The following is a 17,341-nucleotide window of genomic DNA, read 5'->3' as shown; positions in this document are numbered from 1 at the left end:
ATTTTTTTTTATTTCCTGACAGGTTTTCATTATATTATAAGTCACAAATGTCTTTACCCAGTTATTTACCTGTTTTCTGTTATTAATATAGGGTAGTGATATTAATGATACTGGATAAATGGCTTGTTTCTCAATACCAGTCCACCGTGCATTTTCTCGAGGGTGTTTTGTTTGTGCTGCCCAATAGTATAATTGAAAATCTGGGAGCCCTTAACCCCCATTTTCTTTTGATTTGCAAAAAGTTTTAAAAGCAATCCTTGGTGGATGGTTATTCCAGATAAAGGTGCTAATTTGCTTATATGAAAAATGATTTATTTAAATAGCCTGGTAGAGATCAAAAAAGATAATAATAGCGGGGCAGTACATTCATTTTAACCTAATTGATGACCAATAAAGACCAATATTCTAAATCATTTTAGAATTGCACATGATATTTCCTCTGGTCTCCTGGACTGCCATGTGACATTGGAACATGTGCTCTATGTGCACTTACGTCATTGTTTTGTTTTGTTTTGTTTTGTTTTGTTTTGTTGGGTCAGTACAATTATAATGTATATGACTTTAAATAAAATATTTGTTCATATACCACATATTATCAGTGTCGTAACTGAGTCATAATGGGAAGAGTTATGCAAACCACAGGTTTTTGCGTCAGTTGCTCGAGACATGCATGTTAATTAGTGTCATTTCTGAGGAGGATGGGTGTCAAGCTTCATGAGGGTCAGGGCCTGTGGGAGTGATCCCATGGTAAACGAATGTAAAGTGTATCAGTTCACTCTAACACATTCCACATTGTTATGGGGAATGTATAGGCTTCATATCCAAATATGATTTGAAGTTTATACAACCCTTTCTGGGTTAGCAATCTAAACAGCAATGTGTGTGTGTGTGTGTGTGTGTGTGTGTGTGTGTGTGTGTGTGTGTGTGTGTGTGTGTGTGACCCTGGACCACAAAACCAGTCATAAGGGTCAAGTTTTTAAAATTGAGATTTATACATCATCTGAAAGTTGAATAATATGCTTTCCTTTAATGTATGGTTTGCTAGGATCAGACTATTTGAAAATCTGGAATCTGAGGGTGCAAAACAAAAATCAAAATATTGAGAAAATCGCCTTTAAAGTTGTCCAAATGAAGTTCTTAGCAACACATATTATTAATCAAAAATGAAGATTTATATTTACGGTAGGAAATTTACAAAATATCTTCATGGAACATGATCTTTACTTAGCCTAATACACTTATGATATGATTTTTGGCATAAAAGAAAAATCGATACAAATATACCTGTACTTAATGACTGGTTTTGTGGTCCAGAGTATATTTATGTAGTAATTTATAATAATGATATATGTTGTTCTTTATTATTATTATTCAAGAGAAATATGACCTAAGCCCCCTGCTGTTTGATTTTTTTATTTTATTTTATTTCAATTTTATTTTATTTTATTTGATGATGTGAAAATTGTAATTAATTTTTATTGTAATTTAATTTTATCTAGGAATGTTTAAATCGTCGTATTTGTGAAGTTTTATCAGTAGAACAATATTCCCCCACACCAGAAAGCGGCGCTATAACGCAGAAGTGTTAAAAACAAACCACCGAAAAACGTGTTGCTGGCGGAAGTATTTCATACGTCGGTCTTGTAGTTCATTGAAAGCTCCATGTGGCTGTAATTGTCACGCTCAAGTCAATCTGTGCCTCTTAAAACAATCAAAATGGGCAAAAAGGGTAAAAAAGAAAAGAAAATGAAAGGAGCGGAGAAAACAGCCGCTAAAATGGAGAAGAAGGTGTCAAAAAGATCGAAAAGAGAGGAGGTGAGTGAATTTATTGCTTAAGATGCCACCATTAGCACTCAAAACAGCAAGCCAACACAAATATTAAAGTTTGATTTTGTATTTTATGGATTTAGGAGGATTTGGAGGCTTTAATAGCAGAATTTCAGTCCCTGGACGCGAAAAAGACGCAGGTGTTGGAGACGGCATGCCCCCCTCCGTCCCCCAGGTGCGTGTTCATGTGTCCAGGTGCGAGTCACGTGCCTGCTCCTGTGACATCTGACTGACAGCTCGCGCTCTCCGCAGGTTGAACGCTTCTCTGTGTGCGCATCCCGAAAAAGACGAGCTGATTTTATTCGGAGGGGAATTTTTCAATGGGAAGAAAGTAAGTAGCCGTGTTGGTAAATGTGTAGCTATGTTTTGGAGCTGTTCTAAGATGGTCATTAGCTGGTCAGTCAGCTGTCGTGTCCCAAGAACCATCCTGACCACCTTAAGCTTGTTATTTTCTTATTCTATTCCTCATTTGTAAGTTGCTTTGGATAAAAGGTTTGTTGCTAGCACTTGGGAATGACTAGCTTGGACCAACTAGAAACCAGCTACTAGTTAAAGCTGGATTTTCCACCAGAGGACATGATATATTGATGTATCATGTATTGTTGACATGTATATTTATATAATATATCAATATACGGTCGATATATTCCTATTAAATATGTAAATACATATTAGTTTGTTATTGTACAGAAGTGGCATATCTTATCAACCGAAACACAAACCGTCTGCTTCCTAAAAAGTCTCAAGTCAGTTACATGTTTCCTTTCTTTCAGACGTTCCTATATAATGAATTATTCTTCTACAACATTAAGAAAGACATCTGGGTGAAGGCAGAGATCCCGAACCCTCCTCCAAGACGCTGCGCTCAACAGGTACTCTTTCAACTTATTTAATTTGTAAGTTAAACATAATATTTGAAATTAAAAATATTATAACTTATTTCTTTGACAGGAAATATATGCATGCAACAGATTTTGTATTAATGCTGGACATGTTATTTCGGTCTTCACCACCAGGGGTCAGACTGTCTTAACATGAGTCATTTATCTCAAGCACGCTTCTGTTGCTCTCTCTCCATCTCCCTGCAGGCAGTGGTGGTTCCCCAGGGTGGAGGGCAGATGTGGATATTTGGAGGGGAGTTTGCGTCCCCTGACGGCGAGCAGTTCTATCATTATAAAGATCTGTGGGTGCTTCACCTGGGGACACGCACATGGGAGCAAATCAAGTGAGTACTGGTTTGTTTTTGACAACTCACTGAGGACTGTGCAATACTCAAGTGATGTATTGCAAGTCAAAGAAAATGCACTCCAATTTAAAATCTCAACAACACCAGATTTTTTTAACCCAAACGCTTTTAAAATGCACTTGAAGACAACGTGACGGCCTAATATCATCAAAATAGTTTTTAAAAAGTATTGAATGATTACCATATTTATCTACTAGAGGATCAAAGATGCCGTAACATATATCTAAAAATCATGGATATTTTCTGCAATTTTCAAGGCATGTTATTCTATAGGAAAAGTGTTTGTTTTTTGATATTTTATCATAATACAATATATAATAGCATAAAATTGACCTATAATTATAGTTAATATATACCTTTATTTGTTTAAAATCAAGGATAAAGCAAGAGAAATTCATCACAAAAATCAAGTATTGTGAAAATTGCTGACATCTTTCTGAAAAGGACCATAGTTAACTAAAACAATAAAAATATACAAACATAGCTAAAACTGATACACAGGATATATATATATATATATATATATATATATATATAAAATATAAGTGCTGTATATAATATAATATGATGTTATAATATTATATTATATATAATATATAAACAACATATTTTTCTTAAATATATACATGCGTGTGTTTGTATTTATTTATTTATATATATATATATATGTGGATATATATATATATATATATATATATATATATATATATATATATATATACACACACACACATATTTTATGAACAGTACACACTCATTAATGTAAACAAAAACTTTTATTTTGGATGCGTTAAATCAAGATTAATTGTTTGACAGCATATATATATACACACAGTATATACACACAAAAAAAACACAAAAAAAAAACAATAAAAAAATTATATGTCAGAAATAAACAACAAAATTACTAAAACTTTAAAATTAAAATAAAAACAGGAATTACAAAAATAATTTAAAATATTAATTATTATAATAGGATCTCAATTAAACTAAATGAATACTGAAAAAGACAAAACCATTCAGTAAGACTAAAGAAAAGTTGATCCAGAAGTCTAATTGTGTTTGGTCTTTATGGGAGCTTAGCGGGGACTTTAAGACCCGTGTCCACCTGTGTTTTGTTGTCATGCTGTGACTAGAGGTTACAGAGGTCTAAACTAACAGGATTGACACTTCACCTGGCGTCCTAGCCGCTTGTTAAAATATGTCCACTTTGTCCTCTCAGAGCTCCTGGTGCTCCGTCTGGCAGGAGTGGACATCGAATGGTCCTGAGCAAAAGACAGCTGCTTGTGTTTGGAGGCTTCCATGAGAGCGCCAGGTACAGACAGGGCTCCCCAACTGTCAACATTAATTCTGTATTAGAAGGAAAATGATACTTTTTGCTGTACTACTTTTTGGAGTGAGATTTGTGCACCTCAGAGTTCTAGACAATGTGTATAGATGACCATTAGAATTGTGTAAATGTATTAAATATAAATTTTTAAAATAAAATGTTAATTTGAATAATTTTTTTATACAAGTATTATAAATAATGTAATATATATATATATATATGTGTGTGTATATTTATGAACATATAATCATTATCTATCTATAAAATTTAAAACATTTAATACTGTTTAAATATTTTGTTTTTGTGATACATATGTTCTCTGCTCTACAGGGATTATATTTATTACAATGATATTCATGCTTTTAACCTGGACACATTCACATGGAGCCGTCTCCAGCCCACAGGAACCGGCCCCTGTCCCCGTTCAGCCTGTCAAATGACCCCCACTCCTGACGGGAACAGCGTCATCATCTACGGCGGCTACTCCAAATCTGTATGTTTTGGTTATTACTGAAATTTTTATTGATGTACACTGAAATTGATTCATCAGGTTGATGTACACTTACATTAATCCTTGAGGGAATGTGAATTTATTTGAATATTATATAGCTACTAAGAATACAGTTGTACTACTAAACCGTGTATAAAAACATACTGACATGGTAAATGGAAAAACACCATGGTAGTACTATGTCCAATAAATCATGATAGTGTCAAGGTACTTTTATTTTTTTGCGTACAGTTGCTTAGCAATTTGCCACATTTATATAGAATCCTACGGATGTCCGGTCACATGAATAGCTTACAGTAGCTTAATTCGTATGTCCATAACTTGTTGTTGCATGCTTATGTAACAAAATACATAAAACCTCAACAATTGAATTTAAGATGGTTCATTTTTTTTGAACATCCTCTCTCAATATATAGACATGTGGCCTTTCAGGGTAAAGTGTAATGGATTAAAACTGTTCACACCTTATATGTCCATGATTAGTTAAGCTGTGTTACACTTGGCTTCATTTTGCAAGAGCATGTTGATGGCAACTGCAACTGCTCTACACAGAGACTGAGGTATTGTGTCATTTCCAGGAGCTTGTCCTTGAGTAAACCCACAAGAGTAAACAGACGTAGGTGGTAATGGTGCCTTTCTCTTCCAGAGAGCGAAGAAGGATGTGGATAAAGGAACCATCCATTCTGACATGTTCCTGCTGAGGAGGGAAGGCAAAGAGGAGCAAGGTACCATCATTAGAGCCTCCACGGTCATCGCTTGTTTAACATGGACTGCTTTTCTCTCCATTTCTCCTTTTTGTTTGGAAAATCCACTTTCTTGTCCATGTCTGAACAAATTCTGATTCGTTCAATTTTTCGCCCTTGTCCTGCAGAAAAGTGGACATGGATGCGAGTGAACCCTTCAGGAGTCAAGCCCCCTCCTCGGTCTGGCTTCTCTCTGGCAGTGGGCCCCGGGGGCCGGGCGCTGCTCTTCGGTGGCGTCTGTGATGAGGAAGATGAGGAGTCTCTGGAAGGAGACTTTTTTAATGACCTTTACTTTTACGATATCAACAAAAACCGGTGGTTTCCTGCTCAGCTAAAGGTTGGCGTGATGGTCCGATTTAAGTAAAGCCTCTAAATAAAGCCCAAAAAAACCATTACTATATACATTGTCTTTTTCTTGGCAGGGCAACAAGTCAGAAAAGAAGAAGAGGCGCCGTGGGAAGAAGGGAGAACAGACGAATGAAACTGAAGGGGAGAAAGAGGAGCCACAAGGTCCCACTGAGATTATTAAAGAGATCGTGGCTGAGGACGGAACGGTTATGACCATCAAGGAAGTGATTCCAGCCGCACAGGCAGAGGAGGACAGTGAGGAGGAGGAGGAGGAGGAGGATGGTGAAGAGGAGGAGGCGGCTGCAATGGCTCTCTTGGTGGAGCCCTGTCCTCGCTCCAACGCCATGGCAACGGTGAAGCACAGCAAGTTGTACCTGTACGGCGGAATGTTTGAGGTGGGAGATCGACAGTTCACACTCAGCGATCTCTACAGCCTGGACCTGCATAAGATGGACCAGTGGGACGTTCTAGTGGAAATGGATCCCAGTAAGAGAAAAGCCCAGAATTCCCTGCTTCTTTCAGAATAAATCTATCTATCTATCTATCTATCTATCTGTCTGTCTGTCTGTCTGTCTGTCAGTATCTATCTATCTATCTATCTATCTATCTATCTATCTGTCTGTCTGTCTGTCTGTCTGTCAGTATCTATCTTTCTATCTATCGTTCTGTTGTTCTATCTATATGTTGTATTGCAAATAGTTCAGTACAAAAAAGTATAAGAAACAAGCCACACTCGAGCACTGAATTCTTATTACAGAGACGCAGGAGTGGCTGGAAGAATCGGAATCAGAAGATGATGAAGAAGAAGCAGCAAAGGGTGGTGATGATGAGGAAGATGATGAGGAAGAGGACGAGTCCGAAGAGGAGAGTGAAGAAGGTGTGTATTTTGGAAATGCTAATTTTGCATTTCAGACACATTTGTAAATGAGAAAAGTATTTTGATAGTAAGTTTAAGGTTTACTTTGAGACAGTTCAAAAGGATGCTTATGAGATTGAAAGCCCATCCCTGAGGGTGGACACATACATTTTCCTCTAATGATCAAGGCCATGATTTGGGTCAGGTCCATGAGGTAGACATGAGCAGATGACAAAGGGTTTAGCTGCCAAGACCCAGGTCAACATCCACTGATTCTCTTTGACAACCAGAGCTGTGTGTTTTGCTTTGGGGTCCTTCTCGCTTAAATTCATTATTGTTAGATGCCTGTTTCACTTGTCAGTTGTGATAGCATCACTCATTGTTAGCTTGTGGCTGCTTTATGGTTAGGTAGTATGCTAAACAATGAGACTTTGTTGCCTCATCATCCACATCGGGGGCGTTTCGTGTTCAGAGTATCTCCATTTCAGTACTTCAGCTCCCGGGATTTACCTTGGACATAAAGTGTTAACTCCAACGGTTTTTTCCAATTGAAAAGTTTATAGATTTTTAAAGAGAACCGAAGTGGTAACCTGGAAAGGTGTTGACATTTTCTCTTTATCTCTCTATCAGATGCAGACCATCCTCCAGTAAAGCCCGGAGAAGCGCTTGCGGATTATCAAACACGGACTGAGAAATACTGGCTGGGTCTGGCCCGAGCCAACATGGGTCCTGACGCCAAAGAGAAGAAAGTACAAAAGGTCGGCCATGCCATGGCCAAGGTGTTCTTTGAGGATCAGGAATGAGATTTAACGTGTGTGTCTGTGTGTGTGTGTGTGTGTGTGTGTGTGTGAGAGAGAAGATAATTAAACGGTTTGTTTGTGAGAACGAGAATGGATATGGTGTCATATATATTAGCAAGCTGTGTGTGTGTGTGTGTGTCTGAAAGTGAACAAAAGAGAACGGATAGATGTGTGTAACAGTTTAAAAACATCCAAATCACTTTAATCTTAAAAAAAATTTCAAAAATCATTTCCCAACATTTTGTCCATGTCTTTTTATTATTAATAACAAGCTGAATCTCAAAGTAGTTTCATTATTTGCATTAAGCATTTTTCCCCTGCTTTCCATAGTTTTTCCATAATTTAGAATTTTCTTGAAAGTTTATTATCATTTACATTTTATTTTATTTCAGCTTTTTTTCATTTAATGAAAATGATTTTAATATTTGAAGTTAACAATAACAGCACTGGACAAAAGTAGATTTTTTTAAAAGAAATAATGCAAAACACTCTTGCAGCTAGTAAAAAAAAAAAAAAAAAAAAGCGTGGAAAAAAGTTAGTGTTGAAACCTTCTATATATGCTCTACTACAGTGATAGTTGCAGTGTGTCTCAAACTGCTGTAATTTTGTCATTCACAGCTTTTTAAAATGCAGTATTTGTCTTAACGTGAAAGACATGGCAACAAATATCAGAACAGATGTGTTCTGTGAGAGACATCTATAATAAGAAGTTTTGTCTTTGAGCTGAAGAAAGCTAAATCGGATGGCCAAGCGGCAATCACAGTTTCTAAATGAAAGGCGCTTCCCACATTGACCTATACATTGAAAGAGAAGCTAATGAATAATAAATGGCGGATACAGAAATGGATGAGGTTAAGATTATGCAGCCAACTGTCTCTCATCTCCCCTCTTTCTCTCTCCATCTCGCCATCTTTTTTACAATTCTGATTTTTTTTTTAAAAAGACAGAGTTTATAAATAACTAAAATAACCATTTTTGCAGCCCTGCTCTGACGTCCTGAAGCACATGAACCTGCTGTCGTCAGAGACGCATCAGTAGAGTGTGTGTGAGAGGGAGAAAGAAAGACAGGGAGAGGGAGAAACCGGGACAGATTTGCTAGTTCTCTAAGATGTTTGTAGGTCACGTTACTTGATGGATTCCATTTATTTACCTAGTGGCTGTCTTTGTGACCTCATTAGTGTGCTGAACCAATAAGAAAGAGAGTTTGATAAAAGATAATGATTCATAATTGAAGCTTGACTAATTCTATAGCTTGGGGACATGCTTCCTCACATTATCTAATTTGTTTGGACACGGTTTAAAAAGGCTTGTAAATGGAGCCATTTAATGATCATTTACTGACCAAAGGTGTTACAGTGAAGTTTCAGGAAGAATTGATACAGTAGACTCTCGCAAAAATCTTTTGATTAATCAAAAGTGGTGGTAAAGACATGGGTTTTTTTTTTTCAACTTCACACACACACAAAAAAATGTATGTATGTGTATATATATATATATATATATATATATATATATATATATATATATATATATATATATATATATACACACACACACTATATTTTTAATCAAAGAAATCCAACTTTGGTGAGCATGAGAGACTTCTTTCAAAAAACATAAAAATCTTACTAATCAATAGTGTGTATATAATCTTTTTTTGTATTGCATGTACTTACGATAAATACATTCACTGCCCTAATGCAAAAATCTCATTATTACTGTTTTAAAATTCCTACATTGTCATATTTTACATACTTGTATAAAATGAGTTTAATACAGCAATTTTACTAGCAAATTCTTTATTCATTAATGTATATGCAAAAATATTTCCATTATTTAAAATGTACTAAAAATTTAATAAAAAGTCAAAAAAATCTCCTTTTGTGGTCTGTAAAAGGAAAGGAGGGCATACGGCATGGCATTGGAACAACACATGGATGAGTAAATAATGACTTAATTTAAATTTTTGGGTGAATTATCCCTTTAATAATGGGCCTAATTTTCTTTTTGCGAGAAAAGTTTCCTGTTTTGATTTGAGGTGTCCTGGAAATGTTTTTGTGAGCTTTGCCTAGGCCCTGTGTTAGGGGTTGTTTTGAGAGCTCTCTTTCTCCGTCTTGACTTCCGTCTTACCAATAGATTTAAAGAAATCACCCATAATCCTCTTCTAGTACTGGGACAAGGCTGAACTCAACACAGTGATTCAGTTACAGTAATCTCAGACAAAATTGGCTTAACTTCCTAGCAGACATCCACCAAACAGACAGGCAGCCGGTCAGACGCACAGTTTTGGTGAAGGGGAGACAGAGGCAGTCATGTAAAAATGCCACCGATGCCCAGTAGGGTCAAAGGAAGTGCAATTTCATTAAAATTCAAAGGCACGTCTCGACTCATTAGTGTTGCCAGATCTTCCTAGGAAAAAAAAAAATGTAAATAAGAACTATCCGGCACGTATCTTTGTAAATAAGAAGCATACCAAAATATAATATGAACATTATTAACTCCATAAGCTGGATCGCTTATGAGCCAAGCCCAAACAACAAAGATGCTTAATAAGAATTGCTTTTAAAAAGTGGACATGGCAACAATACAGGAGCACGCTCTGCGAAGCGGGCTAAAAACAGTGTTAGGTTGACACACAAAACGATAGCTGATTGAGATTTGCATGCGTATTTAAATACTGTAGAACTCACGAAAGCTTCTATATGATTTATTGGTAGCTTGTAATTATTCTAATATACTTATACCTTTAAAGGAATAGTTTAAACAAAAATAAAAAGGGGACCATTCACACAGAACACATTTTTACTATGAAAAGTGCAACACTTGTGGGCAGTGGAATGGGGAAAAACGCAAGGCCTAGAGACCATTTTTTTTATTATTTAAATAAAAATTTTTGTGTTTTTGCCGAGACACATCACAAGTCTTAAAATGCAAGCGCAACATAAATTTTAGTCTGGTTCTTGTACTATAGCAAACTAATGTATAGACCACTTTTACTATATTGTTATGGAGTATTTTTGGGGCGTTTGACAGACCCAGTTCCCATTTTGTGAGTGTGTGTTCCACAGATGCAGGAAAGTCATATATTTGGACTGTGTGACATGAAGGTGAGTAAATAATGACAGAATCTTCATTTCAGGCGAACTGTTCCTTTAAGATTGAGAGGTTTTGCACAGGTGTCTCTGTGAATCGGTGCAAATCTTTTCCAGTCAGTTATGGGGTGGATTTTTACATTTATTTGTAAGCGTTCCACCTCATGCTTCAGTGATGTGAGAATAGGAGAGATGACATGTGGGGTTAGTTTCTACAGGAGAGGACAAGGATGAAAGGGACATGAGAGAGACTTGAAGATGAAATGAATTGGCCTTGTGCCCTTGCAGACTGTATTTCATATTTTCAGTGCATTTCAATTTTTTTTTTTACTCTCAATTTATCAAGAAGATTAATTTAAATTTTTGACAGGTTTGTGGAGGACGTCCTGACAGTGCTGTTTTTTTCTTCAGAATAAGATAATCCTCATATGTGTGATGTGTGCAGTGAGAGAGGCCACACCCATATTTTTTGGCCACACCTGATTGAGAACAATTCTATATGAAGTTTGCTATAGTGATTGAAATCTCATGCATCACCTCTTTGTCTGTTTTCATTTGCAATTTTCTGCACAGAGAATTCTGTCACTTTCACTCAAACTTAATTAAATAGAAGGAGTGATAAACCGGCCGTATTTTACCCCAAAAATCAAAAGGAAAAAAATTAAGAATTAGCTATATATTTTGAAAGAAAATAAAGGACTATTATATTACTTTTATTTTCATGTAAAATTGTCATTATTATAATGCATCTATTATAGTATTTATAGTACATTATAAATGCTGTACTGTATTACAGTATTTATTTTACTTTATTACTTTTAGTAATTTTTAGAAATAGTTTACAATTAAAAAAAGAAGATATTTTGTGGCTATTTTAGAGCCATTATTATTATTATTTGCATTGTTTCTAAGCACACCCCAGCACCAAAAAATTCTTATTTCCATAATGCATAACATTTTTGTAATTATTATTTTTTTTTTTTATGTTGGCTTGTTACTGTAGTAATTTTATATTTTTCAGAAAAAATCAAATCAAATGAATAAATAGTATAACTACCCTCAATAGTATTACTAACAGTGTACAATTTAATTTTGTTTCACATCATGGTATTAAAAAGATATTACATTAATGAGAATGTGCTAGTGTGAAGAGGATGTATTAATATTCTCATAAAACAGGTTTTCTTGTCCTTTTACAAATATACAAAAATAATTTATTATTTTAAGTTTATTTATTAATTCTTTATTTTGGGGTAAAACATGACTTCCCCTTATTTTATTTGTAATTTTTGGTGGGTGGGGGTCATGGTCCACAATATGATTTTCATCTTCTGTAAATGCATCGAAATGTGGCGACTTGTTACTTTTGGAACATACAGAGAAAGAAAGGACATAAAACAAAAACCACAACACAAGAGCTTACTTTCAAACACTTTCATTATTTTCTCCATATAACTCAAAAAGAAACAGATCCCCAGGAAAAGTAAAGAACTGAATGATAGAGGAAGAGAGAGATAAAAGAACTGGGCATGCTTGGGCATGCTATAGGCGCATAGGGTGACGGATACATCCAGGTCAAACGGTACAAGAGCCGGCGGTGTGGGTCAGCTGCAGCAACTTCCTGCTTCAAAGACCCTTTGGAATCCCACCATCCCAGTCACATACAGCGGTTGTGGTATCAAAGCGAGCTTGCAAACTTCTCGGACCAACCAAGGGACTCGAGTTGAGCAAATGTACGACTCCATACATTTGGGCCCCCAGCCCAAATGTTCCTTTACATCAGCATAGTTGTCATTTGTACATTTCATTTTGTTGGTCTTTTGTTTTCCTTTTTTCGGCTGGATAGAGAAACGGGAGAAATATGTGGAAGGAAGGGAAGTGGGCGAGAAAAAGGGATAGAGAGAGTACACAAACTGTGAATGAATCATTGCCAGGAGGACAGACTCAAGGGGGAAAGTACAAGCCCATACACACATGCTATAAAAACATCTCAGACTTTGCGTTCTGTTAGCTGGCTATAAAAAAATAAACAAAACACCTCTCTTTGATTGTTTGTTTCACTCGTTTTAGTTTCGTCTCAGATTTTGGGGCGGAAAGGCCGCTGGATGCCAAGACCAGCACTCGGACCAGGGGTTCATCATTGACAAACCCGATCAGACCTGTTTCACTATGTACTAGGCGTTGGCCAATAAAGTAAGTTTTCAACACACTCATATTACAGTTTGTAAGTATTTTGGCGAATTGGTGGGGATTGTTAGACTCCTTTGAGGTGCGTTCTCATGGCGAAATTTTACATACTAATGGTACGTTTTCGTACAAGTAAGATCCATACAAAATCACCAATTCATACAATATCTTATAAATTCACATTAGAATGTGTTGAACAAGTCCAAATTAAATTTAGCAGTTTTTACGCCGCATCCAAACCTTACTAGCACACTTTTCCGTACGTTTTTTTCCCCGATAAGGTTATCTATACAAAACTAAAACATACGTTAGCATGCAACTTTGTTTTTTTTTTCTTTTACTTTTACAAAAACAAGGCAGTCGGCATTTTTCAGACATCTTGCAAATAGCTAAAAAAGTTTTTTTTTTTTTCCTTTTATCAATAAATATTTGTTTTTTGAAAGCAGCAGTTGGGAAAAAACGTTAACAGTCTCTTGAATGTCTGGTCGGGAATGCCAGCATCTCGCGCAGCATGTGGCTTTCAGGTGTGCATGGTGAGGTCGGCAGGTGCCCGCACGATCTTGTGATTTCATCAAAGAGAGTAAGGGGGCGCTGTAATGATGATGACCTCACAGAATGTCATGTGCTAGCCCTCATACAACATTCAAACAAAGTTTAAATAACATAATGCTGCAGAAAAGCTCAAACTTAGGAAAGTGCTTCAAAAGATCAAACCCATGCTACGTCGTGTTGAATGTACAGTGTATAATCTTACATGCAGCCAGGACCTGTTTATGAAAAGATAAATAAGTCGAACTGTGTTATGATTTATTCTGCTGATTTTTTTTCTTCTAAGTTTCAATTGGAGCAAGATTAATGATGAAGCCCTTTCAGATCGTAGAACTTTTGGATCTGGGAATTTTTCCAAATGCATATGGGTCAGATTTGCCCGAGTGCAAATGTTGCAGATGCTGAAACGCTGGTGGCGCTGTGTCTTTGTGATTACCAGACTTGAACTTTTACTAACCCACTTTGGTTGTGCTTGTTTAGCCGACTTCTATTCAACATATGCAACATTTTTAGGCAAATTCGAAGGTGTTTAGACATCAAAAAGCTTAGGTCCACTGTTTTCAGGCCCACCATGACATTCTGGAGTCTGCTGGTAGTTGACGTACCACAAAGAAGGAAAATGGAGGTGTACTGGAAATGGGAGGATCACTTGGTGTGTTATTCCAATGAGTGACAAAAACGAGGACATGGAGAAACATAAGCAATGCTTAGGAGAGGTGCGCGAGGGAGGCGGGTGGGGTTAGACAGGGGCCGTTTCCCATCACTTTGAACCTGTTGACATCATAGCTGTGTAACGCTGTCGTCACCCGAAAAGATGTTGATGGTGGTCGCCCTTCACCCTTACGCCACCTTGCACACCCTCCCTCACCAAAGCCACCATTCAAATGAGTCCAACACCCAAATACAAACCAAACGAAAACCGAAAAAAGCCACCAGCATTGTCAAGAAAAAGGCAAGTAAGGAATATGAAATAAAAAAGAGAAACAAGTATATCAATTTATAACAGCATTAATGAGTGAATGAATACATAGGATAAAACTAGAAGTTCAAAAGGATGCTTGTAACTATTTCAGATAAAAAAAAGAAAAGAATTAAGAAATCAAAACGAGCTCTTTGGAGACAGAAAAGCAGACAGAACTGCTGAGCCCAGTTTTGTGTCGTTGCCTTTCTCAGTCCTCCTTTGACGTGCTGTAACTTCAATAGAAGCACACTGGTTGTTTGTTTTATAAAAACGGGCCGGAACCAGATCAGCTGTGATGACACTAGTATTGATTTGATAATAGTGTAGCTGGACAAGAGGAATTGATAGGCAATGCAGAGTTTAAATAAAAAAATGGACAAACAAAATGGCGACTCCAATGTTGAGCAAAATCACCATGACTACCAGAATAGTGTTGGAGCCCTGTTGAGTGAGACAGAAAAAAAGAGAAAGGTCAGTATATGTTTATCCAGTGTGCATTTCACAAAAAAATTAATAGCGCTTATTTGCATGCTATGGCGTTTTAGAACTTGATTCACTAAAATAAATTATGCAAATCAGGTAAGAGTGCAAACATGCCGAAAAATCCGTTTTGAACACAATCTGCCTGGTGTAATTCCACAATAATGACCCCAGAGCGATTTCATTGGCTAAAATAACCTTTTAAAGGGTATTAATTTTAGTGCCTGATTAGAAATCTTACAAAATTGCTGTATGATGTATTTCGACTAAACTACATTATTATGATCATTAATGCCCAAAGAAACAGATAATTTCTCAGTTTTTATGTTTTTGTAGTTTTTTCAAACTGATCACTTGGTATACTAGCTAAGCATTTGGCAAGCTAATCACTTAGTGTACTTACTTAGCATTTGAAGGTGGCTAACATTTGGCAAGCTGATTATTTAAGGTGTGTCCCAAATCATGTATTATATTTTATATTATAAATAGTGTAGTGTTCACACTGAAAACTCCAAAACGAAAAACTTTACATTTTACCCCAAATATTACACTTTACTGCACTTTAAATACTCCCAAAAAAGTGTGGAATGTTGAACACTTCATGCACTCAACTGTCGCAGTTTTAATTACGTAGCGAAGGGGGAGGGGCTATCAGAATTACCCAACACATAATCACAGTAAATGTTACAGACCTTACATGTAGGAGCTATCACAAACATCCAGCCCTGGGCAGTCAGTATGGACCAAATTGTTTGTGACAATGATGCTATGTTTTGGAGTTACGCAGCTTTCCTTAGATAGTACAGCATTGCTTCAGTTTAGGCGCATAAACTGTCTCTTTAAAATGCCTAAATCCCTATTCGAATCGGGATTAGTATTACCTGGTGACCTCCAGTCATTTGTAATAATTGTGAAGGTTTTCTGTGATTTTAATTCTGTGCGAATCGGCCATGTCTGTAATTTGTAAAGTAAAAATTACCCCACAAATGACCTACCATTTTTCACCGAACACCGAGGTCCTGTGATAATATTAGTCCCGTGCGAATCGGCATCTCTGTGATTTGGCAGGTGGTATATCGTTTTTCGAGGTTTTTGTTTCCTGTGCGACTTTTTATCAATCTTTCGCGAAGAATGGAGCTGCGTTGTAGTGTTTGATAGTATTTTGGATGCTGTCATATCGCTACACCATACAATTTGCAGAAAGAGAAAGCTGAAAATGTTTTGAGGTTAATGTATTACAAATAAATCAAGCATAAAGCTTGAGATATTATTTTAACCTGGTGAAATGTAAATGACACCGCGCACGAGACTATATTAGTTTCTTTTTTTAAAATCCATCTAACCGGACCATAGAACGGGACTCTTAAAGCCTTGACATCCGGGTATCCGGGAGATAAATCAGTAAATTCAAGTAAAATCACAGGCTTCGCTTATCCCGTGCGAATGTACCACACGAAATTCAGATGTGGGGGGGGGGGGGGGGAGTAATTTCAAAATCACACAAGGTCCCAAGATAATACTAATCCCATGCGAATAGGGCTTTAAGTGTACTCGACTACCCTGTGTGTCTGGATATTAGTTGGTTATAATGCTCTTCTCTATCTTAGTTGGTTGTGAGTGCACTGCAAATAGTTAACATTTTGTGCAGCAAGCAAATAGTACTCACTCTGTGTGAATACACTGCTCTCTATTAACCTAATTTGCATTGAAAGGAGGCATGTTTGCGCTGATACAGGATGACAATGACTAAAATACCCATGCCGATATTCTAGCATGTTTTGCACCTGCTGAGTGACTTTGCGCTGAAGTTTGACATGCTGAAATTGCGCAACTGTTATGTGAATTTGCTCCACAGTGTATTAGGCAGTCAACATACTAAAGTCCTAGATTCACTGCAAAACACATTTGCACTCTACAGTGCGTTTAGAGAAAGCTGCATGATTATTCCATTCCCCTCGGCTCACCAGAGATACGGTATTATCTCAATGGAAATGAGAGTCTGTACTGCATTGTGCCAGCCCTCGTAAGGACCAACGTATTTGCAAAGAGCCGGGCTTGTCTAGTGGACATTTTAATTGATGGGCTCATGTAAGCGTGTCTTGGACAATGTTTACAACCATTGAGCAGAGGGACACGCGTGCTGCACATGCAAGACACATGTGAGGCATGAAATTAGGCTGTGACAAGCGAACCGGACATTGTAGTGTTAAGAAGACGCCGTGAGCGCTGATTTTGCACAATGAATTAGGACAAGCGTATCTCATAGAGTCATATTTAGCACATTTTCCTGTTGAGCAAACACATTTTGTTCTCTACAGTTGTTTTATTGTAGACTCAGACAGTTGTGTACCATGTAGGGCCTGTTCTTCCTCCTCATGTGCTAAGCTTATCAGTTTAGATATCTCCGGAAC

The 17,341-nt window shown here is 36.9% G+C and overlaps 2 protein-coding genes across 2 annotated transcripts in view; one reads left to right on the top strand and one right to left on the bottom strand.

The window, feature by feature from the left end:
* Window positions 1–1,596: 1,596 nt before the first annotated feature.
* LOC109063095 (kelch domain-containing protein 4) lies at window positions 1,597–7,747 on the top strand. The gene is made up of 12 exons (XM_042753089.1): window positions 1,597–1,815; window positions 1,911–2,002; window positions 2,080–2,158; window positions 2,601–2,699; window positions 2,916–3,052; window positions 4,296–4,388; window positions 4,734–4,896; window positions 5,561–5,639; window positions 5,786–5,994; window positions 6,080–6,491; window positions 6,763–6,882; window positions 7,492–7,747. Exons 1-12 carry the CDS (start codon window positions 1,717–1,719, stop codon window positions 7,662–7,664), a joined length of 1,755 nt encoding a protein of 584 aa, XP_042609023.1. The 5' UTR covers window positions 1,597–1,716; the 3' UTR covers window positions 7,665–7,747.
* Window positions 7,748–12,172: 4,425 nt separating this feature from the next.
* The window catches only part of LOC109063096 (junctophilin-3-like), a 34,818-nt gene continuing 29,649 nt past the window's right edge, over window positions 12,173–17,341 (bottom strand). Inside the window, exon 5 of the mRNA XM_042752724.1 lies at window positions 12,173–14,891. Coding sequence (XP_042608658.1) covers window positions 14,811–14,891 — 81 coding nt within the window. The 3' untranslated portion in view covers window positions 12,173–14,810. The remainder of the gene's footprint in view (window positions 14,892–17,341) is intronic.

The sequence above is a fragment of the Cyprinus carpio genome, chromosome B25 (genome assembly GCF_018340385.1).
Source record: "Cyprinus carpio isolate SPL01 chromosome B25, ASM1834038v1, whole genome shotgun sequence".
NCBI lineage: Eukaryota > Metazoa > Chordata > Actinopteri > Cypriniformes > Cyprinidae > Cyprinus > Cyprinus carpio.
This window is presented reverse-complemented; position numbering and strand designations above follow the sequence as displayed.